Raw genomic sequence first — 24,371 nt, forward strand, 5'->3', positions numbered from 1 at the left:
ACTTTAGCATTATCCAGGATCTCAAACCTTTTGGATAAAGTAAAGTTAGCCAAAGATCCTATAAGTAAAAGCTGAGAAGAGCCTAGAGCTTTATCAACCTGGAATAAAAATGGTTTTACTTCAGAGGAAGAGTAACTCTTTCTGTAAGGGGGCTACAGCAGACAAATAATGTTCTACTGTACCTAGAACATGAGAAGCATTTCTCAGAAGATTTTCAGTTTTAGACCAGACAGACTGAGAAAGACACAGTCCGTCCATAGGCAAAGTTAATAGAAGAAGAAAAGACTTTATCACAAGAATGAACCAACTTACCCAAAGTGAATTGAAAATATCATATTCCCTTGATCGGAAATGATCAATAAAGGAAGTTTTACCAAAATCTCTTACCTTGGAAAAATGAAAGTCATTTGCTATGATACCTTCATTGATAATCTGAAGAGAAGTGGACATATGAATAGATTCTGGAAAACTAGTATGAGACTTAGGTAGGTCGTTAGATATACCACAAGAAGCTCAAAAGTTGAAGTGAGTCTCTTAGGTTTAGGAGGCGACTGAAAAGGCACCTTATTGACATCTCTTATAATGGAGTAGACAGAATCTCTGAGATCCTTCAAAGAAGAAGGAGTATCCTCACTTTCAGCAGTCTTGTTGGAATTGGAATGAGACCGACCAATAACAAAAGGAGCAGGATTACCAACAGAAACATTCAGAGGAACCTGGTCTCTAGTTTCATCTTCTTCACCAGAGGAAAAATTACCTTCCTGACTACCTGGGGCCACTGAGAAATGTTACATCACTATCCTCGTGTTCACTTTCAGAGTTGTGAACTGTAGGAAGTGGAGTCATAGAGGAGTTGGTGTTGGTTGGTTAGCTTTTTTCTCCAAAGCTGCGAGGCGATTGGAGAAAACAACAAACTCAGAAGTTATGGATTGACGAAAGTCATCTAAAATGTTCTTAAACCCATCGAATTAGGGAGAAGAGTTAATAACCTGATTAGTCTGATGCCTAACAGAAGAGGTACCTGCAGTTGTAGGTATAGTAACACTACTAGAAGGCACTGCTACAGAAGGAGCAGGGGTTGACAAACTAGGAGTGAAAGTTTGAGGACCAATAGGTCCAAAGTTGTTACCATAAGGCCAGAAACCTGGAAAAGCCTGACCAGGAAAACCTGGGTAAGGGTAAGCCTGAGGCCAGGGATGTCTTGACCAATACATAGGGTTATTAGCTGAGGAAGGCAAAGTAACACCACAGTAAGGTACTGGAGGCCTAGAACCTGGTAAATTTAGACCCAAAGAAACACCAGGGGAACAGGAAACTGAACCCGTGGTGTCTACTGGCCTAGATACTGTTAGAGTTACCGTATCCTACAACAGGGTCTGTGGAATAGTAGTGTTAGTCCCTGAAGTTAACCCACGTCAGTTGGTTCACTAGACACATTTGGAGTAACCACCTGACTATCGTAAGGTAATGACCAATCCAAAAAAACATCATTGCCAGTAATAAAAATATAAAGGAAAATTCCTCAATAAAAATAAATTCTAATATTACTAAATTATTATATATTATTCACAACAAAATTTAGCACATGTGTCTTCTTGCATGGGCAGAAATTAAATGATGAATAAAGGGTAGATGGCTACTATGAGGTCATCCCATTGGATAATTTTTTCAGATAGGAGATTCCGTCTCCTTGACTTGTGCATATGGACTTAATCATAATTTATGGTGGTAACATATTTATTGTAAAAAACAAATCCGATGGCAAGTTACTCAGAAAAAATGTTTTCAGAACATGGTTTGAATTAGTCTACAAAATTTCACCTCCATCATTGCAAAATGAAACACACTTAAACTAAAAAGCAGGTACAATGTACATTTAACTGTTATCTATTTACTACTGTTTATGTTTATTGTAACAGGAAAAGGTGTGTTTGCAGAAAGGTTTTTCAAGAAAGGGGAGTTTTTGTTGGAATATGACGGGGATCTTATTTCCCATAAAGAGGGAGGTCAGAGATTGGAAAAACATAGCAAGAGATTGGGTTGCTATGTTTTCTTCTTCAGGTCTGGAGGAAAAAATTATAGGTATGTGCAAGCATTTCAAATTCATGTTTTTAGCATGTTGACTACAGCAACTTTAGTAATTTTATGCATTTTCAATAACATGAGTTAGGCATTGTGAACTTAACAGAATATTTAATTTGAAAAGGTCAGCATTAAAGGGAATGAAGCTAAACATTGATTTTGAGTTAATATACAATATACACTGGATGCTAATTGCATATCCTATTTGTCTGAAAAATAATGCAATTAACAGAAATTGTCATTCCAAGGATTAATATCTGATATATTTGTAAGATTCGGAAGTACGATGAGGACGCCAAAGTGCGTTGGTTGCGCTGATCTGCAATGGTCAATGCTGAAGTATGTTGGATGTCTAACGCAAATGCGTGGAAGTGCGTTTGCATACCCAATTCAACTTCGCCATGAATTTTAAGTGCATAAGCGATACTGAAGGTAATTAAAAAAACATAAACTGTTGCTACGGTTTACCAAAGATAGCGTATACTGAAAGTCGTATGTTATGCATCATGCAAACTGTAATAGATATAATTAAAAGATTTACTCGGGACAACTTTGTTATCGTTAAAAATGTGAAAAAAAAATTTTCTTTTTTATAAATTTGATATCATGGATTTTTACCTTTAGAAACAGTAAGACATGCTTTCACCATGAATCGTGGAGCGAATTATATAGTTGACAGGTGAAATAAAAACTGCAATATACGAGTTCAAAGAGAGTATTAAAATGTCAGAGACACAACTTAAGTTCTGGTGGACCAGACTAGCACGTTTCTATTCATATTATGTACAGTCCCTTAATCCATCCAATCTAGACCTCTGTAGAATCAATTATTCTTTGATAACCTTAGCCACAGTGAATAGGATGATACACAGAGAAAAAAGTGCTGTCTAATACTACATTACATTTGTATTTGCAAATTCTACAGGTACTATCGATCATATGTGTTTTATGTAGTACATGTAGTTCATACGCTAATACAGAAGCATTCAAGCTATCCACAAACGTTCTAGAGCTAAGCTAGTCAAAATATGTTCATGTTAAAGAGTACTTGTCCTTCTAAATGAGACTACCAGTTTTTTTTTCAAATTTCCACTTGGTGTAGGAAAAAAATGAAGTAAAATTATTAATTTTGTTTTTCAAATTTCCTCAGTAGTTTGAAGTATGAACGTAGTGGCCAACACATTTCCATGTTGCTATTGGCAGTCAAAAATCATGTCTAACCATCGCAGTTCAGCGTGATCATAAACGCACTTCGGCGTACTACCATTGCACTTCAGCATGACCATCATACCTCCGCGTCCCATCGCGGTTCCGAGTCTTACACATTTTCTATGTTTAAATAGGGTATATTCTTTCCTCATATCATTTTAGAATCCATCTTTAATGTCTTGTCAAAAAAAAGATAAATTTTCTTTGTAAAACTGTTAATCGGTCTCAGTCAAAGAAGTCTGGAAAAAGTCCATGAGAAGACCATGTTTTAGTGTTCATACTGAATAGTATTTTTCAGTTTTTATCATGTGCATTAAACTGTTTATTGTTAAATATGCTTATCATTCTTCATTTAGCATAGATGCAACCTTCTCAAAACAAATGGGAAGGTTTGTCAATGATAGCATTGGTAGAGGTCAAAATGCTGTTATGAAGAAAATTGTGGTAGATGGAAGGCCCCATCTAGTTTTGTATTCAAAGAGAGACATTTGTTAAGGGGAAGAAATTAGGTATGATTATGGTGATGCGAGCCGAAACCTACCTTGGAGACAGAAGTTAAAAGGGAAGAAAATGAAAATTGTAAGTTGACTTAGTATGTTAAAATATGTTATTTTATTACGTATCATGCTCTAGGAAGTTTTTATGCAAGAGGCACCTGTTGAAAACAGAAGATCTAATTTTTCTTAGTTAATGTTAATTTTGTAAATATCATTTTTTAGGTGATGCATAATGGAAAAAAATTGTAACAGTTTTCACTGTCTAAATTGGAAGGAATGCTTAGATATATGGTATACACAGTGTATTGCTTTTGCATGATGACTTTTAACATGTTGCCTTTTTCAAGGTTGGACAGAATTCGACAAGTTGGGTTATTCTTAGCAGGAGTTTAGTTTAAAGTTTTTAGTTTAAACATATTTTATTTGCAAACAAACACATTTGGATTTGACCTGAGTTATTCAAACTCACGTGGTCTTCTCAATACATGGAATATAACACACAATAAATTGTTGAACAAATAATGACAAGTGTAGTGTACAGAAATTGATAATTTAACCTTTTACAACAGTAGGTCCAAATCAGAAAGGGGGAAAAATCATAATTGGGTGTAAAACATTAATAAATAATGAAAAATTAGAAAAATTCCAAAGATATTTAGATAATTCTAAACAGAATCTACCTGATTGCTGAATAAAATGTTGTATTGTTTTAAAGTTGTCAGCATTGCTGGTGTTATCAAGTATTGTGCTACCAGATAAAATCATAGTTATGAAAATCATAGATCTTCACCAGTATCTGGAAGATTGGCTATGGATAATCTACAGGACATTCTTGAAAGAAATGGATACTATCCTCAATATGCCAGCCACAGGTGCATTTCTGGTCAGGCACCAAACCCGCTCTGAACAGATCAGAATTGAGTGTTTTACTCATGTGACTACTTAGCAGTACATAGGGTGTTACAGCTTGTTTACATCTACTGGCCAAAAAATAAAATAAAGTATTTCAAATAAAAGCAAGAATGTTTAAGAGTAATCAAGGGAACCAAGTTTATAGCAGTAATCAAAAGAATGTAATCCAGGGACAAAGACCAGACATGGAAAACAGACATACTCAACAAAGAACATAAAGTATCTTTAAGTGCCATTACAAAGGGGGATATCAAAGAGTAAAAACTCATTGGCAAAAAAATATTTTACATGAACTGATACATGGAAAAACAAACAGACATAAAGCTAATAAACATAGAAACAAGCAGCACACTCCACCACAGACAGGAGGAACTCGGGTGTTTGTGGAGTGTAAGCAGATAATGCTTCTTGCAAGACCTCTGTTATGCTGCATGTCAATAATCATTCCCTGTAAAGAGAAAGAAATCCTAAAAATGAAATATGTTTGTCATTCTGGAAATGCTGTGGTCAATTTCACCAAAAAAAAAAAAAAAATAGTCATAAGTTATGACATCATAACTTGGGACTTATGTTGCACTTCTGACTTTTTGTGAATCGGACTGCCGATACTCCATAATAATAACATTAGGTCATGGTAACGACTGTAGAATTATTGGAGTGATAACAACATAATCACTGTGTGAGTTGCTTATGCCTTAAAAGCAAATCTTTAAAGAGGTAATAAGATTTGTAAGTCTTGTTTCAGTTTTGTTTTCCATACCAGAATTTCCTATATAGAACATATTGAAATCCGAAGACCAATCTCTATTTTATTTTTTCCTACCGAGATCTCAAAATGCTGTATTTTAATGCAAAATCTTCTATTTGTGCATCCGTGCGTCTGAAGCTTGTGGACGCAACTTCTCAGAAACGGCTGAACAGAATTTGACCAAATTTTGTAGGATTGTTTGTCACCATATGTAGTTTACCATACTTAACCGCTATTTTGATTTGACAATTTTTATGGGAGTTATGGGACTTTGTTCATTTTTCACATTCTTTTTTTGTGCATTATTTTTTGTTGTATGAAGAGATGCCAGTAGAAGGTTATATCTTTCACATAGTAGCTGAAGGTAAGTATATCATCTCTTGCTTCCAAGTTGCTTTTATATGGATGGGACCCAGTTGTTCTTGGATAAGTCAAATAATTTTGTTGTCATTGTTGTTGTTTTGGAATCCCTGCTTGTATCACCACATGGACTTATGAAAGCACATAAGTTTTGAATCTGCTATTTATACAAGTGTCAAACATTTGTAATTCAACTTTCTACAGCGGCGGGGGACATATGGCTACACGTAGCATTCTTGTCTTAACACTTTTATCATTAAGAAGTATGTATTTGTCATTCATTATTGGTATTGTTGCGTGAAAAGATTTTTTGATTTTAATACTAAACTCAACGCAATGTAAATGACAAATCTCTATGCATTTCATTGGTAGCTATAGACACATTCTCATGAAACCATGGAGTCACATGACGAGACTTACATACCCTGTAATCTCTTACAACACTAATGTAACCTCCTTATGCTGAGGATCAGAAATGCTCTTACCCATAACAGGATAGTTGACGATATAAACAAAGTTTTCATGTTAATAGATTTTTTTTTAACATTCCTCGATTGTCTATTTTGAGATGAAGGTAAAAATGTGGAACTTAGAATTTTCTATACTTTCTTTTATAACAACCTCTTTTTAGTACTAAAGGAATAGCAAAAGTAGATAACATTGGCCATCAAATTAAAATGGTTTCACAAAGTTTTAGTAATGGACAATTACACCTACCCAATAGTAGCTCTGACATGGATATCTACACAGTCTAAACTTAGTAAAGAACCACTCACTAAGTTCTTATGATCTACAATACATGATTATCATATGAATCATCTGTAATATTATTGTCATAAGTTATGTTGTAGTTTATAATTTATTATATAAATTGAGTAACAACTAACAATAGCCCTTTCTCCAACTAGAGGTTTCTTCTAAGGACTGCCTCATGGTGTGGGGATTTTCAGTTTTATTTTTAAGACCCATGGGTGACTTCAGCTGTTTTGCATTGTTGGAATGGATATTACCTCATTTCTTAATTCTGCTTTCTGATCTATATATGTTAGTAATAAACTGCACTACTCAAAACACTTTTATTCACTAAGTTATGAATACTTATGTATACTATAATATTTTATGATAAAGGAGGAGGATTTGATGAAAAAGGGAGATGACAGAATTCAGACAATATTGCAAGGTAAGGTTATAGTATAAAAATATTCAAAATAAAAAAAAATAGTGGAGTGAGGAAGACTTACACTCATTGTTTATATTTTTCTTATTGCTTTTGTTTGAATTTTTTTAACGAATAATACAAGTAAGGACCTTACTGATAAAGTTTTTTTTAAATAATTTACTTTTTATTTTAATTGATCAAATTATAAAGCCATATGATGTTGTTGATTACGTATTTTTTCCTGGTGGTGATATGGCCTGTAGTTAACTTATTGTTTCATCAAAACAAAATTTCAAGACAACATTTTTTTGATAAAATGATAGTTTGGCTTCTCTATGGTAAGCATGATAATAGCGTTAGTGTTTCTGTATTGAAACTCTCTTCAAATACCTTTAATATATTGTGTATACATTTTTTGCAGAGAGTTGTTCATTAAAAGAAGACACCTTAAAATCTAAAATTAGAGTAAGTATGAGTTGTACATTACTGTCTCATCTGCACCAGGTACGAAATTAAGGTTTTTAGGCTTTAAAGGCATTATTTCTTACCAAAAAGACAAGACAGTTCCTGTTTTTAGCTGTGTGAGATTTTCTTAGGGTCTATATATGTGTACTTTATCATGAAAAAATGGAACATTGAAATAAAGGGAAATCTTATTTTACCATTGAATGTTTGAAATTTCCACAATATTTTAATTTAATCAAGTATAAACAGTTGTTGATTACTTTATTCAGTAAGTGAACCATATTTTACACCAGGTTGTTACATAGCGTTGGCCAGACTGATTTGTCATGATCTGCTGTTCAATGTAGGTCATTTCAATTCAAAACGTTTAATTGGAAAATAACTCAATTCAAGTTAGGAAAAAATCAAACACCAGCTTTTTTTCATGCAAGTTTAGAAATCTCAGACACCATTGGGTATGATATAACAGTTCACTAACAGAGCAGAGCCTTATTAGAGAACAATTAAATCTTACGTGTGGGTGTCCTGAGATTTTGCTATCCTTTTTGTTTCCCCCAACATTATGGTTGGGAGACATATTGCGTATTGATTTTGTCTCGTTTAATCTTACTAATAGGCCTCAAGATCACAAAGTTAGTCATCACATCTTCTTTTAAACCACTCTGCTGTATATCATGACCCTTGATAGGTAGAAAGAACATTAAATAGATCTCAATACCTGATCGAAAAAGTCAGTTTGGGGATGTATGGCTGGCAGGTATTAGGCAGCCTGATGTAATAGGCAGATTGTTTTCAAGTTTAGTTGTGTTTACGAAATGAAGGCTAAATTTGTCTTTTTTTATACCACCCTTGCTTAAAAATGGATGGTATATGGTGATCACATGGTCCTTTCTGTCTGTTTTTCTGTACGTCCATCTGTCACCATTGCAAATTTTTGTGTAATTACCAGGTTATTTTGTTAATCTTTTTCAGATGGTGAAAAGCTGCAGTGTTATACTTAAAAAGTTATGTATTGAAAAGCTTAAAGGTTAGTTAACAAAATCTAATAGTCATATCTGTGAAAGTTTGCTTACTTGATGTATTTGTATGGCTGAACATATACAAATGATCTTGTTTTATATGAAAATCATATATCATATCATACAGGAAATAAATGGGAGTAGTTAAACTAAGGATCTTAGAAATTTGAGAAAATATCTTGGGATAACCAGTTTAACTCTGATTCATTTGTACCAGTAGATTTTAGACCATCTATCATTAACATGACATTAAAAAATAATTCAGTCAATTTCCTCCCTAATAATTGTAAGTTATGGATTTTATTTCTTCAAGTTTTGTGACTATATGGTGATTTCTGTTTTCTTGTATAATACTAAAACACTTCTAGCAATTGTCATGAGACTAAATGCATACTCTTCTGATTGTAATAAATTTCTTTGTAACCATTTTTTAAGGATTGGACTAACAATTGTTATTTGAAAGATTCCAAATGTAATGATATAACTTGAAATAATTAATAGCTAAAACTTCTAGGTGTCACTGACATAAATATGTGCACATTTTGTGTTTGGTAAAAGAGGTACTCTGCTGAAACCTAATACATGTATTAGTGGTCTTTTAATGGTATATTGGCATTGTTGTCCACTTTGAAAATGTTTCCTGTTTTAAGTTGCTGTCCTTGTAAGAATCATGCAAAATCTGAAAAATGTGATACAACCAAAAAAGGGTACATATTTTTATTTTTGTAATTAAGTTGTTTTATGGGTCTATACTATGAAATCTGTAATTATTCATTCAAATGTGCCTGCTCTTAGGAGATAATTGACATTGAAAATACAGTAGATTCTGTTGAGTGTCATTTACAGAGTTATCTTTCTTAATTTGAAATCTACAGTGCATTCTATACAATTTTTATCTCCTAAGAGCATGGGTTATATGTAAAACCGCATGTTTATTTCTGTTTACTATGACATTTCAAACAATATATCAAAAATAAAAATATGTAGGCTTTTTACCCATGAATCACATTTTGCGTGATCCTTAGCTGGAGTGCTACTTAAAGTCTGCATCTCTGTTGTTGTTATTCGCAAACACTTGGACGGTTCAATAAGTTGAATACTAATAATTTTATATTGATTATAAAAAGTTTTAATTTCAAGTGTAATGGTCTGTTGTTTTGCAAGTGCTAAAAAGGAACCAAAAACAAGTATGTCATAAAATTTAGTATAATAAAATTTTAGTGTATAGATGACCACACAAAGTGAAATGTTTGTTTCCGGGCAATGGCACTTGTAAACATGTGGATCTCTATGAAATTGTATCACACGATTCCATATCACAAAAGGAAGGTTTTGAGTGAGTAGTGTAGCTCATTTACTGTTTAGAAATGAAGGTTTAAGACTAATAGCTAGTACATAACAATTGACATTTTTTAGAGAAAAAGATGATCATTGGTGGAGTGTCAGGTACTTTCAGGCCACCTGAAATGGTAAGTGATAAAATTTATATAGACATATATCATAATGACCTGCTAGTTATACCAAAAGCAACAGAGCTGCGGAGAGTGTATTGTTTTAATGTATCAGTTTATTTATCGCAAGTGGTTTAATTTGTCTTTTAAGTTGAGGGCATGCTTTTGAGCTTGCACACTTAAGAGCTGTCATTTCAACCGATTTCCTGATCAATAGTCTGAGTATTAAAAAATAAAGCTTATACATTAATAATGAAAATAAAAAACACAAGAAAACAAATAAATAAGATAAATAAAATACAATACACAAAAACACACTGGTTGGTGGTCATCATCATAGAAAACTGTTAAAGCTTTATAGACAGTATCCAAAAGATCACACATGTGTTCAGTGGTTATAATGTAAGGCAGAACTATTATTTGGTAGCCTACTGGTACCTAGCTTTGTAATGAAATTGGAATCACACCATTTACATTACTGAGAACACTTCTTTGCAGATCCATATACATGCAATTAAATCTTATTTAAGCAAGAAGATGTAGTCCCTGATCTATCGGTAGAACCAGAACTACAACGAGAATCAGAACCACTTTCTGCTGACCAAACTGTATCTGTGAGTTTATTATCCTGAATACAAAACCTTTTGACTATTTTGTTAAAATAGTCAAAAATTGCCATTGATGACCTTTGATTGAATGAATGTTTCATTTGAAGAGAGTTTTCTTTTTCTGGATTATTTATTGATATACATGTACATAGTTAACTTAAATAAATTGAGAACTGAATTTTATATTAGAAGAAAAAAACTGAATAAATTGAGTGCCAACCACAAGAAATGTGCTATAATCTCTGTCAAATCTGTTAGTCTCAGTTTTTACCTGATTTCTGAATCAAAGCTACATGCATATCCTGGAAATTGGAATGGCATTTAAATAAAATTTATCATAAATTGGTATAATTTTTTTATGAATCGAAATTGGATGCAAAATATGGTATACTGCTCTGTTTTGAATTCTGCATTGCATTGTGACATTTGATACTTATGTTATGACATCAAAACATCTTAAGTCACAAAGGAAACATCATGTTTTTAGAAGAATGGAGATTAAAGCAATTTCAAGTATATCTATTCACCATTACAAACATATTAAGTGGAGAAAGATAAATAATGTCTCACTGCAGTTAATAAGGGATCTCAAGATAATTTTTACAGCGATATAATACTTTTTATAAAAAAATGTAGCTCATGGTAATTAGATTAATGCAAATAAAACTTATTTCAGCAAGGAGAAGTAAATCTTAACTCATTGGAAGAAACAGAGCCACAGTGTGGGACAGAACAACTATGTACAGACCAATGTGGATCTGTGAGTTTAAAAGTCTGAATACATAACTTATTTTTCTCAACAAAATGTTAAAATTTGGCATATAGATATCAGATATTTCGTTTAATAAATGTTTTTTTATACTACTGCAAAGGATTGTGGTTGTATAATTGTATGATGCTACAGTTGTCATTGTCAGTGCCATGGTAAGTCTGTTTTTCCTTGCTTTCTTAATCTCAGCTATATTTTGTAAATAGGAAAGTTATTTAAACACTAACATCTTGGAACAGTAAAATTGATAATAAATTAAAGTGATTTTTATTGATCTGAAAATGGATGCAAAATATTGATTACTACTCAGTACTAAATTCTGTACTACAACTATGAGTAAAGCGACATGTGATACTAATGTAAAGACATCAAAATATGTTATTATCTGTAGAAGTACAATTATAGTCAGAATGGTATACTGTTGTTGACAGTATTTTTGAATGCTTAAGTCTTTAAGAAGAATTATCGGTATGTAGTGTAAAGAAATTTGAAACATCTGTTCACCATTACAAACTGTGTAGGTGGAGAACTCACTGCAGTTAATTAGGGTTCTCAAGACAATTGCTAATTTTATAAAGGAAGAATATCTTATTTTATCTAATAATAGCTTATGCTTATTGGATTCATGTAACAAAAACTTATTTCAGCGAGGAGATATGGTAGAAACAGAGCCACAGTGTGGAGGGAAACCACCGTCTCCTGACCAATGTGTATCTGTGAGTTTAATATTCTGAATACTAAACCTGTTGTTTTTGGCAAAATGCTCAAACATGGCATGCAGATATCACCTCTGGTTTAACAAATGGTTTTTATACAACTGCAAAAAATGTGTGGTTGTATAATTGTTTTATGCTATCATTGTCATGGTTCTCTTCATATTTTACTGACACTTTGTTTTTAGAAGAATATTTAACTTTAACAGTGGTCTTTTAATCTTTATTAAATTTAAGAAAAGTAAAAAGTTCCAATCTGCAAAAGGAAGGTTTCATATTGACTTTGTGGCTTATGAATCCAAACGTTTTAGAATAAGATACCAGAAAGGGACAAAAAACAAGCATTTTATGGAACTCAAATATATAACTCCACTTAAAGAACAGGAATATCTTTGTTAGTGTTCCACAATAATAATCTACATAACAATAGTCAGACTGGGATTTAATTTCGGAGTTAAGATTTGAAAATTTTAGAAACAAGGTCCCAAATAGGGGGGCGGAAACATGTATTTTCCTGATATTCAGGCAATGCAACTTGACTATTAATGAAGTGTTCCCTTTGAAACTAAATTACAATGTGCTTTACCACCAAAGGAATACTTGGATTGATTTTGGAGATTTTAAAAGACTTTAACTATTTTAGAATTAGGAGCCAAAAAAGGCCAGAAACAAGCAGTTTCAATACAGCTGGACAATTTCTTGAGTAAAAGTGAATGGATCTCAAATTAATTTTACTACAAGGTGCCATTCCACGAAAGGATTTGACTTTAACATCAGTGCCCTGTAAAGCATTTTATTGTTTATTTAAGCAGAACTATTCCTGGGAAGTTATTCATTTTCTTGTTGGTTTGTAAATACACACAGTTGACTAAAATTGAGAGCTGAATATCGAATTATTATCAAACTGAATAAATTAATTTTCAACCATAAGAAATGTGCTTTAAACTCTTTCACACTTGCAAGTCTCGGTTTTTCCAAGATTTCTTAATCTCAGCTATATTTAGAAATGGGAAAGTTTAAACACTAGCATATAAAAGACCAGCACTAACATTTTTTCATCTGCTGAAATCTGAATTATAACTGACAGTGGCTACTGGAGCCTTGTTCTTAAGTCAGATGCTTACTTTGTATAGAGATGGAATACTTTTTGTAAAAAAAAGAATTGCTCATGAAATTGGTTTCATGCAACTTAAACTTATTTCAGCAGTATGAAGTTTTCCCTGATCCATTGCTAGAACTAGAGCCACAGTGTGAGTCAGAGCCATTGTCAGCTGCCCAATGTGGATTTGTGAGTTTAATACAAAACTGTTCTTAATAGTTTACTCAAAAATGGCCTGCAGGTATCACCTCTAGTTGAATGTTTTTGTTTTTTGATGGTTTGTAAATCCACACAGTTTACTTGAAATTATGAGCTGAATGACAAATTACAGTCCATGTATGGGATAAACTTCCCACTTGGCTCATCCCCCATTCCGCATTGCCCAATCCCATATTCCCCATTGCCCCATACCCCATCCCCCATTGCCCTATACCCTATTCACTATAGCCACATTCACCATTGCTCCATCCCCTATTGCATCGACTTATTTCTCGTTGTCCAATGCCTTTCCCCATTTCGAAAAAAAAAAAAATTAAGTAAACGTTTTATCAAACACATATAATGCATTAGGATGCAGAAAGTTTTGTGCAATCAATATTGATTTTAGAATCTCAACGTCAAGTTTGAGAATTACTGAAATCATGCAATATTTACATTGTTTACATGTATCATCGCCACTCCGAGCTGCATGAGAAATAATCATGCTATATTTTTATAATTATAGATATATGTAAAAATTGTGAATGAACTTTATTCTTAAAATTATTCTTAGAAATGTTAAAATTGTCCAGATAAAGTTTATGTTGATTGTTGTTATAAGTTACATATTTCAAACCAAATTCTTGAAAATGAAATATTTTTGCAAATTAAATGATTGCATACACTTGAAATATCCTTAATAGTCTTATATCATTGTTTAAAATGTTAAAATTGTCAAAATCAGCATTATATGTGTTGCTTTGATACATTTATTTCAATCCAATTTCTCAAAAATGACATATTTCTGCAGATTGTAAGGGTGTGAACTATTTTAATTTCAATAATGGTCCCTAATTATTGTTAAAAATATTAAAACTGGCAATATTAGTATCCCTTTGGTGGATGCAACACTCATATTTCAGTCAAAAATCTTCAAAATGACATATTTTTGCAGAGTGTATGTGTGATAACACTTTTAATATACCTATTAGTCTAAAATTATTGTAAACAATGTTAAAATTGTCTATGTCATTATTATGTTGATGGCTGTGATACATATATTTCAGACCAAATTGTTGAAAATGAGATTTTTTGCAAATTAAATGAGTGTGAACACTTGAAATTACCGTTATGGTCTTATATTATTGTTTAAAACGTTAAAATTGTCAAAATAGGCATCATATGTTTGGCTGGGACATATTGATTTCATTTGAATTACCCAAAAATGACATATTTCTGCACATTGTAAGGATGCGAACAGTTTAATTTCAATAATGGTGTAAAATTCTTGTATAAAATATTAAAAATGGCAATATTATTATTCTTATAACATTTATCTGCCAATTGAAAAGGAATCAACATTTCATTGTATTTTTTAAATATTAAAATCATATGAGTGTCTCCAACACAAAATTATTTCAATATGAATTTTCAAAAATGATTTACGTTTAGATATTGTGTGAGTGCGAACATTTTCAATCTATGATGACCAGAAATTAAATTTGTACAAATGCACTTCCTGTTAATATTTTAAAAAAATGTCAATGAATAATGAGCTGTGACACCTGTAATAATTAAAAATTACTCTGAAACAATCTTGTTTAAAAACTATTTAAATTGCTGTCATAGAATTATGATAGGTACGTTGCTAGCGGTAAAAGGCAGAACAATTAGTTTGATTGACTAACCAAAATTATTCCCTCTCCCCATTCCCATTGTCCTATGCATTTACCCCGTTCCAAATGCCACATTCCCAATTGCCCCATTCCCCATTGCCCCATCCCCCATTGCCCCAGTGCCCTATTACCCATTCCCCATTCCCCATACCCCATTGCCCAATACCCCATAAAATTGCAAGTTTATCCCATACAGGCACTGTAAGTATAAAAAATCTGAATAAATTAGTGTCAAGCAGAAAAAATATTCAATAGACCCTGTCTCACCTGTAAATATTTGTTGAATCTTGGTTATATCCTACAAATTTGAATATAATTAAGATTGATGCTAATAACGTAAGATTTGTATGAATGAAGACTTTTTGCTGCCCTTATTTATTTCAACTAAATAATCATAATAAAAGCATATGATTAAGCTTGCTATTAAACCTGGTTTAAACTGCCATTTCCAATGAAAATGCCTGTATATTATTAATTTTTCATTTATATACAATATTTTGAGTAAAACTTATTCTATCGTTTAGAAATTTTAACACATTGTTCCTATGTCTGGAGAGGTTTCCATTTGACCATGCATCTTTCCAGTCAAACTTGTTGACACAAGTCCAATGAAACTGTTTGGCAAATTTACTTGAATTGTGTTGGATAGTTTGGATGGTCACCATTTGTTGTTGCCATTTACATTCATATTATGCAGCCAATTTAACAGGAGTTATGGAACATTTGAACTAAACTTGTTTTGGCCTTCGTATAGACCATAAGGCTTGTAACACATTCTTTCTGTAGGTATGTCGTATGGTAGAATCTATTTCCAGAAAAATTTGACCACAACTTCCTATTTACTGAGGACTTTGTTTATTTTCTTTGTATCGTGATTGAAAGTGGGGGTATCAATAGTGAGCCATCGCACACAGATTTCTTGTTTTTTATTTGAAATCCTTATACAAATTCCTGCCTGCATATGTCAATCATATTTCAGATATTTTATACGGGTTTTGAGTTAAGGCAAACACAATTTTCCTGATGAAAATCCCTGCCTGACCATTTCTATCAGAATAACATCTGTTGTACTAATTTCGTTACTGTATTATAGGCAAAGGTTTTTGATAAGCAGCCATTATGTTCATCTTTAGTTCAATTGAATTTCAAATTTTGCATCAGAACCAGTTATTTTGTCCATATTGAAATTTAAGTCCCTATGCGTAAGTGTGTCAAAAACTAATACTGTGTCCACATTTGCCCCAAGTGTACAGAGTACAAATTTGCTGCACTCTGTGAACTCTTCATTTTCTTATTGTTTTAAAATACTCACGAGTAAACAATTGAAAGGCATAATATGTTTCAATAAAGAAAACTTAGGTTAAGAAAAGTCAATGATTATGTACATAATCTGCATAATGTTGCACCTGTGAAATACAGTTTTTGCAAAAAGTCTTAACCTAGGCAATGTCCTGGAAATAGGAATATTTTTTTCAGTGTATCAATTGATTGCAGTCAATATTGTACATATCATTGCAAATTATTGTAAATGTTTCATAATTTGTATTTTTTTTATTGTTTAGGCTAGTGATCAAGATGATTTAACTAAGTCTTTTAAAGAGACAATGGAGTCTCATTCTGAAAAAGTATTTAGTTGTACAGCACTGCATAAAGTGACATTTGAGGAAATAGTACATGCATGTGAGTATAAGGTTCTCTGATCTTAGATAGAAATCACATCACCTATTTAGGTTAAACTTAATATTAGCATAAAAATGTAAATAACCATTTTCATCTTTGGTCATGTCAGATAACATATTATTTTCAGAGAATCAAAGCATTGGGGTTCATTTCATTGCACATTTTATACATATGAAATGTTTAATTGGACATTTAAGAGAATTTTTGCAATATATGATGTACCCACTTACACAATAAAAAAATATTAACCAATATTTGACTTTTTTACAAATGTAACTTTTTCTTCAGGTATTTTGGAAGTTTGGAAGTGGCCAAGTGTGGAGCAGAATGAGGTGCTTAACAAAGTTGACAACAGCACTTTAACTTTAAACAGTTTGCATTCCCTGAGAGAATTCTTACCAGATGAGGTAATTCTTTCTTATGAAAAGACCTATTTTAGGAAATGCAAATATTCTTTGAAATCAGGCTTAGTTATGAATGAAAATCTATCTAAAAAAATTGAGTATTTAGTTTTGGTTGTTACTCACCTGTCAATGAGTTGTCTAGGTTTCGATGCTCTGTGGTGACAGTACAATTTTGTGAGGTAAATCATAGTCTCTCATTAAACCTAAAACTTCCATGACATCTGTAAAACTATTGGGCTAGTTGTGTTAAGAGTTGTTTTTGGTATGAAGACCCTTGAGGTTTTGATGAATTGAAGAGTTGTTCTTGACTGGTTTCATTCTGGTCAGAATTATTAAATGCTAAACTTTTAATCACAACCAAAATTGAGAGCTGTATCAAGTTAATATATATTGTGTCCACAACTGTCTGTGGTGATAGCTAAGCTTTTTATCATTTATGTTGTTGAGGTTAGGAAAGTCTCATATGTTTTTAAAGGTTATTTAAATTTTATATGTGTTGATAATTGTTTTCAGATAATTGATGCTTACTTACACAAATTGGCAGCAAATGCTGATAAAACAATATTGATAAACAATAATGACTGTAATAGCTGGTAGATAATTGGTTGTTTAAGGTTTGAAAATTTAAAATGTCAGTTTTAAAGATAATTCTAGTCATTTTGCAAAAATGTTACAAAAAGAAAGACTTTTGAATATAATTATACCCCCACTATGAAGAAGAGAGGGGTATACTGTTTTAGCTCATTCAGTCATTCTGTAACCTAATTTTCAGCTTCAGCTAGTGGTCCTATACTGCACTTACCAATTTTAGTCTTGTAGGGCAACTACTTTATGTTTACTGACTTAGTCTTTGAACATAAATGATCAAATGAAAAAATTTTGTAACATTTTTCTTGGTAACAACTGATCATAGCCACTTGATATTTGGTACATTATATGCAGCCTCGGCTAAAGGTCATACACATCGCTTTCAGATTCAGGTCTTGTACTTCCTGTTTACCTACTTTGGGAAGAATACATCTTGGGGAAGGGGGAAAGGGGGGTATACTTGTGAGCAGTAGCTTGCAAATCTCTTTTTTTGGTGAAGATCCTACCTATGCTTTTTATAATGCAATTTCTCCCCTACGATGGTTTTTATGTGGGAACTAAGCATTTCTTTATCTTGCTGAAAAGTTTTCCTTTTCTTCCTGTTTGTGGACTTATGGAGTTAGTGTTTTTATTTGTTTCGTCCAGAATGGATGTTGTGGGATCAACCTAAGGCCTTATTTATGTTTTAATGTATGTTTTAAAGAGTCAATGCTTTCTGTTAACATGCAATATTGTTGATATGTTATAACAAAACACGGACTAAGTGACAATACTTTTCTGTTGTTGTCTCTTTTCTTTTATATGCTAGCATATAAAAGGTTTAGACTAGTACAACTCAATTGATCATGAAGTTTCTGCCATTGCAACAACCAATTCACTTAAATACTGAAAATGTTATATTTATTTTTATTAGATAAATTTTGATGAATATAACTACATTATTGGTGCGGTCAATGATGGTCAGAATCACTGGATTTTATTGGTATGTAGAAATTAAATATTTATTGTATGACTATGAAGCATTTGTGTCATAACCTATATTGCAATCACCTTGTTAGTCTGTCATTCTCTCAATTGCACTGTTCATATTACTTAATAGATTTCGCAGCTTTTATGAGAGAGAATGCAATGCAGCATAAAATTGCGGGAGATTTTGTGTGATGACATTATCAACATAATTTGTTATGTTATAATGTTATGTTAAAAGTAAAACAGATGATTTTGAATATTTTTTTTCAAAACTATAAATACATGATATATACAAATGAATCAACCAAATGAATTATACATGTATTCACATAGGTGATGCTTGGTATGGCATAAAATAGATTTTGCCTTGTTCCAATGTTCATCACAGGCATGTCAATGAGTCTGGTTTTGATGGACCTGCTTCCATCTTTAAAAATACAAACAATAGTAGTAAAGCCTACCCTTGCTCCCTTCACATAAAATACTGTGAGTAGGGGTATTTAAAGCACGATATAGCATGCAACATCTTGTTTCATTTGGTTTACTCGTATTGATGTTATGCAGTAATTAGGGCCCTTACAGCAAAGTTACTAAGGGTGCATTATGTATATTGTCTTTGACAGTGCTATCTGTCTATCATTCTGTTCAGATATACTCACTACACTGATTTAAGTAGTTGTTCTTTGCATTTTGTTTTGATCAAAATAAATTGTATTTAATTAGTGAGAATAATATGTTTAATTGGGTTGACATGCCTCCCCATGAAATGTTCCTGAGCAAAGTGTCTCATTGTGTCGTACTAGTACTTAGCACTAGTTAGATTAATAAAATGTTCTTAACCTGAAATGCATGTGAGGATGTCATCTAGATTATCCTATTTTTTTCATTTTGTACAGGTAATTTGTCCAGAACAGAGGATTATTTTTTATTATGATCCATTGGGAGCATCATACCTGGAATTGCATTCCTTAATGGAGAATTGGTTGTAAGTATGCATTAATGTGATTAATAACCATATACATATCAACATTGATATAAGAATTGTACTATTGATTTATTGTTTTTTCTTGAAAAAAAATAGCCCAGACTTAAATTATTCTGAAAAAAAAAAAAAAACAAAACAAAAACAAATCACAATTTTAAAAGTTATATTAATACGCTCCAGGAGGGACCATTTATGGTTGTATTATCAACTTGAATCTGTATACTTCTGGCAAGAAAAAGCATCAATATCCAGTTTGTACCTGCATTTTTAGGAGCTGAAAAACAGCATAATGGCAGCTTCGTTTGTGTATGCTTGTATATGTTCGATTGAGAGCCAATCCAGTCTTGGAAAATATTTACTAGTTTTGATAATTAAATACAAATCAAATCATAGCTTTTCCAGGATAGGGTTGGCCATACAGTCTGCAGTACGGCGCCCAGTTGTTTATGAAAATTATGTTATCAATATTACCAATAATTCTCGGATCATGAAAATTGTGAAACGAAAATGATTGATAAAAGAAAGAATGGAAAGGAAACAATTCGATAAAATGAATCAAATCGTACTAAAAAACATAATAAAAATATTATTAAACGATACAAAACAAAACAGTAAAGCAAAACTAAATTGAATGTAAAAAAAATCTTTTAAGGCATTTTGCAAATTATAAGAATTATAATGTTTACCAGTGCCGGACAATGCAACCCAAAGATATTTTGGACCATGACAACCAATAATTCCTTATGAATACTGGACATTTTGGCCAATAGACATATCATTTATGGAAAATTATGGAAGTTGTTTTTAATCAATGTTTCTTCAGGAGCGTTACAAGGTTTCACCTTCATCATATTATTTAACAAGAATGGATATGGTGAATATGTCAAAGAGACAACAACACCACCAGTATGATAAATGTCAGCTCAAGGCCATCTATACCTCTACAATGAACAAAGTGGAAATCATCCACTTACAGGGCATGCTGCAGCTAGCCCAAACAACACTTTTTTTAAATAAACAGCATAAAAGTTGTACAATCTGTGTTCAGGATTGAATGCTTGAACAGATTCCTCCAAAATTATACAGATATAACATGATGGGGTTCAACAGAGCATTTTGAGTTTTTGTCATTAATCATTATTGTTTTATCATTGATTTTCAATCTTTTCTAATTCAGCTCTTTTATAAGAGAGATCAGATTTTCTGTTAGATGGTGAAGGCATTTGGAATGTTAGAATTCTAGACCATTCGAAACAGAGGGATAGCATATCATGTGGCGTTTATGTTCTAAAGGTATGTATCTACTCTTCAAACTTATTTTGCCAATGTTACTCTAGTTAGAAAAATGCTTTCAGTTTTGGAAATTTGTTATCTATCATAGATGCCATTTTACTGAGTAGATATTGCAATTTATAATATGTCAAAGTTTCATTTTAGAATACTCTGTAATGATAACTGTCTCTATAGATATTGCATGAACAAATGTTTGTAAAGATGATCTTTATGCTTCAGATGGCAGAAACTATCTTGGCTGATCAAGATATTGCTTTTGTTATGACAGAGGATGATATCATAATGTTCAGACTGCACATAGGTTCAGTTATCCTTAATGTTGAGGGTATTTATTAATATTTTTTATTTTCTTGAGTCAAAGTTAACACATTAACGCCTCACTGGAACAAAGTTTGGTCCAAGTAAGCTTATGCTAGTGCTTTGTATCCATTATATATTCCTTCCTTGAGTAATTGAAATAACTTCATCTCAATTAGTAGTGTTGTGAGGTGGGTATCAGCAAAAATAATTACCTTCAAACTCTTCAACTAAAAATGTTTGTTTTTCTTTGGTCATTATTTGGCAGAAACACAGAGTAATCAATCCTCTATTTATCTATTTTATTGACCTGTGAACTACAAAGTCAAGTACCCAATGAAATGTTTTATTTTCTCTAACCACAAAAATTGATACATGTAAAGACAAACTTAAATAAAATCACAGTACAATGGAATCAATTTATCTGTCTTTTTGTTTCTGTCTGTTTTGATTTCACTCTTTTGTAGTTTCATATCATATATTTGTTATAATTCAGGTTTGACAAAACTTCAACAAATATTATCAAGGCAAGGACAAATCACTATGGTGAGTGCATCATCTGTCATTTTTCTTACATTTAAAGAAAAATTATATTAAATTCCTGTTTCATGTAGACTTAGCCATTGAATTTCCATGATTTGACATCATAAATTTTCTTATTACATAGGATTGTATATTGACATGGTCTGATTTTAAAAAGTCACTTGTCATGAAAAAATAGAAAAATATAATTTGAAAACTAGAGATAACTGTTAGATATGTACATGTATCTAAGATATTCACAGCATTGTTTTCTGTTTTTGAATATGGCTGACTGCCTTAACAAAGATAAACCATGAAACTTTGCCATTCTCATTTTGGTGTCCAGGCAGTAACTTCAGTACAAGTATATGGATCTCTGACATTGTACTACAAGGTGCTATATTAAAAAAAAGAAAGCAGAGGTTTTGCTTGAACTATGTAGGAAATGGGGTAAAATTTGACCAGAAACAAGCATTTTCAGTATCTTAACAATTTCTATCACAAAGTGCCATACAGTAAAAGGTAGGCTTGGGATGATTTGGGGTTTTGATGATGTCTTTGCGTACTTCATGTTTTGTGGGTTTTAAAAAAAGAATGTGTAACAGAATTTAGTTAGAAGAGAAAGGTCTAAAGCCTGAAAAAAAGCTCTTATTCCTTTTTTTATTGGGGTCCTTCTACATATATTTCTCTTACAAACAAATTTGCTTGAGTATCCAACATTAGGACGTGTGGGGTATGTGAGCGTGCTCACTAAGGTTCTTTAATTAGATACATTGCTTGCCTTTGTCTTCTTACATACTGGGTTATTACGTATCATCTTATCTTTTAGAAAAATATGCACCAGACAATTGAACAAATGGACTTATTTTGTGAAGGCGTAACAGCAGAATCAAATGATGTATTTCCAGAAAACCAAACAGCAGAACTGAATAATGTATGTCCAGAAAACCAAACTGCAGAACTGAATGATTTATGTCCAGAAAACCAAACTGCAGAACTGAATGATTTATGTCCAGAAAACCAAACAGCAGAACTAAATACTGTCGCTTCAACAAAAAGTAAGTTACTTAAGTTATTTCAGATGGAACACAAGAATGATGATTACTTCATTTAATTATCTCTCACATAGACATTATGGTTTATTAATATGTGGTCACATAGGTAACTAACTGATCCATCACTCCTCATTCACTACTAAATATTTATTACATATTCCAGTCTTGAGTAGCTCTTATTTGGAATTTGTGCAAAATCAATTTTGATTGTCGTTGCCATTTATGAATATGATGCAGGAGACCTGTCCCTAATATCTAATACTTCTACTGGTAAATTTTGTCTGGTGACAACTGTAGTGCTTTTGAAATCTAAATTGTTTATGCAAAATATCTTTATCTTCGTAGTTTTTTACACACAGTCTCTATAGATGGGATGTGTTGTAGTATTATGGTATCAGTCTTTTTGTTGTTTGCACTTTGCACAATATCTCAAAAATGCCATCAATTTTTTTATGAACTTTGGTGAATAGTTTCTATCTATTGATGTGAGCTCCCTTATGATTTTGATAAATTTCTAATGTATTGTTTTTGAGTTATGGGACTAAAATTGTTCAAAGATGGAGTGATTTTCTGATTTCAGAATATAACTTGAAAACTCTTGCAGCAACATCAATGACACTTAATAAAAATTTATAACAGGGTTTTAAACCACAAAATAATGGTTGGAAATAATTGTGGAGGTTACAGCCCCAACCATAAGCATAAGGGCCAAAAAAGTCCAAGTCAGTGATCCCAATAAAGTTTTATATCAACATTACAAACCACAAAAGGAAGATTTGCATTGATTTTGGGGGGTTATGGTGCCAAGCATAAATTTAGAATTTAGGGACAAAAAATGGGCAAAAACTAGCATTTTGTTGAATTTACTTCTATAATTCAAGTAAAAGCATAGAAATGTCTATGATATTATTTCACAATATTCTATACCTATATGATGAGACTAAATAAATTTTGGTTGTTAAAACATGTCCATTGTAAATAAAAGAGACGCCAAAAAGGGGGCCAAGAACATGCAATTTCTTGCTTTCCAAACAATTATTTGACTGTTGATGAAATGATCACTTTGAAACTGTATCACAGAGTGCCATACCAACAAAGGTAAACTGGAATTGATTTTAGTGGTTAATCAATGATTTCTATATATCAGGGATTGGAATCTCACACAATTTTACATGGTACAATAATAAATATGTTGCGTGGGGCGATATACAGCAAGATTACCCATGACACATTTTGTTGATTCTGATAGTGCCCTGTTTAATGGCGGACAATTTTCTTTGCTTCAACATTTCATCATGATAAATTTAGGTATTCTGACCTAAATGGTTTTAAAAAAAAATATCCCACCTCAAGTTGCCTCCAGACTTTTTTATTGTTTTGTTCTGATTAATTCCTCGATATTCGAGACCTTAATCTCTTATCAAATTTTCAACCTGGTCCCACCTTCGCAGGTGTACTTCCCTCCTCATCAAAAATTCAAACTCCTTTTTCCAGACCCGATCAGTCGTCATAACATTTGTTAAAAATTTATCAGAAATAGTATGTATGAGGGTGTATACAAGGAGTTTTATAGTTGTAGCTTTCCCTGTATTTGTGATATCAACATTTATACA

General features: G+C 32.2%; 2 protein-coding genes across 3 annotated transcripts in view; both read left to right on the forward strand.

Annotated features, from left to right (window-relative positions):
* LOC148600636 (uncharacterized) overlaps positions 1 to 19,686 on the forward strand; it is a 38,038-nt gene extending 18,352 nt beyond the window's left edge. The window contains exons 4-16 of the mRNA XM_088557899.1: positions 1,920 to 2,082; positions 3,648 to 6,988; positions 7,389 to 7,432; positions 8,405 to 8,459; positions 9,868 to 9,920; positions 10,433 to 10,516; positions 11,187 to 11,270; positions 11,927 to 11,995; positions 13,197 to 13,280; positions 16,528 to 16,645; positions 16,934 to 17,052; positions 18,551 to 18,619; positions 19,503 to 19,686. Of these exons, the coding sequence (XP_088414025.1) occupies positions 6,928 to 6,988; positions 7,389 to 7,432; positions 8,405 to 8,459; positions 9,868 to 9,920; positions 10,433 to 10,516; positions 11,187 to 11,270; positions 11,927 to 11,995; positions 13,197 to 13,280; positions 16,528 to 16,645; positions 16,934 to 17,052; positions 18,551 to 18,619; positions 19,503 to 19,595 (933 nt within the window). The 5' untranslated portion in view covers positions 1,920 to 2,082; positions 3,648 to 6,927 and the 3' untranslated portion in view covers positions 19,596 to 19,686. The remainder of the gene's footprint in view (positions 1 to 1,919; positions 2,083 to 3,647; positions 6,989 to 7,388; positions 7,433 to 8,404; positions 8,460 to 9,867; positions 9,921 to 10,432; positions 10,517 to 11,186; positions 11,271 to 11,926; positions 11,996 to 13,196; positions 13,281 to 16,527; positions 16,646 to 16,933; positions 17,053 to 18,550; positions 18,620 to 19,502) is intronic.
* The window catches only part of LOC148600637 (uncharacterized), a 31,183-nt gene continuing 26,391 nt past the window's right edge, over positions 19,580 to 24,371 (forward strand). For both annotated transcript variants that reach the window (XM_088557896.1, XM_088557898.1), the window contains exons 1-5: positions 19,580 to 19,591; positions 20,769 to 20,884; positions 21,104 to 21,209; positions 21,678 to 21,727; positions 22,533 to 22,761. In XM_088557896.1, the coding sequence (XP_088414022.1) occupies positions 21,104 to 21,209; positions 21,678 to 21,727; positions 22,533 to 22,761 (385 nt within the window). In that variant the 5' untranslated portion in view covers positions 19,580 to 19,591; positions 20,769 to 20,884. The remainder of the gene's footprint in view (positions 19,592 to 20,768; positions 20,885 to 21,103; positions 21,210 to 21,677; positions 21,728 to 22,532; positions 22,762 to 24,371) is intronic.

Source organism: Perna viridis, chromosome 13 (assembly GCF_037379345.1).
Source record: "Perna viridis isolate PV_CMFRI_1.1 ecotype Kerala chromosome 13, ASM3737934v1, whole genome shotgun sequence".
In the NCBI taxonomy this organism is placed as follows: Eukaryota; Metazoa; Mollusca; class Bivalvia; order Mytilida; family Mytilidae; genus Perna; species Perna viridis.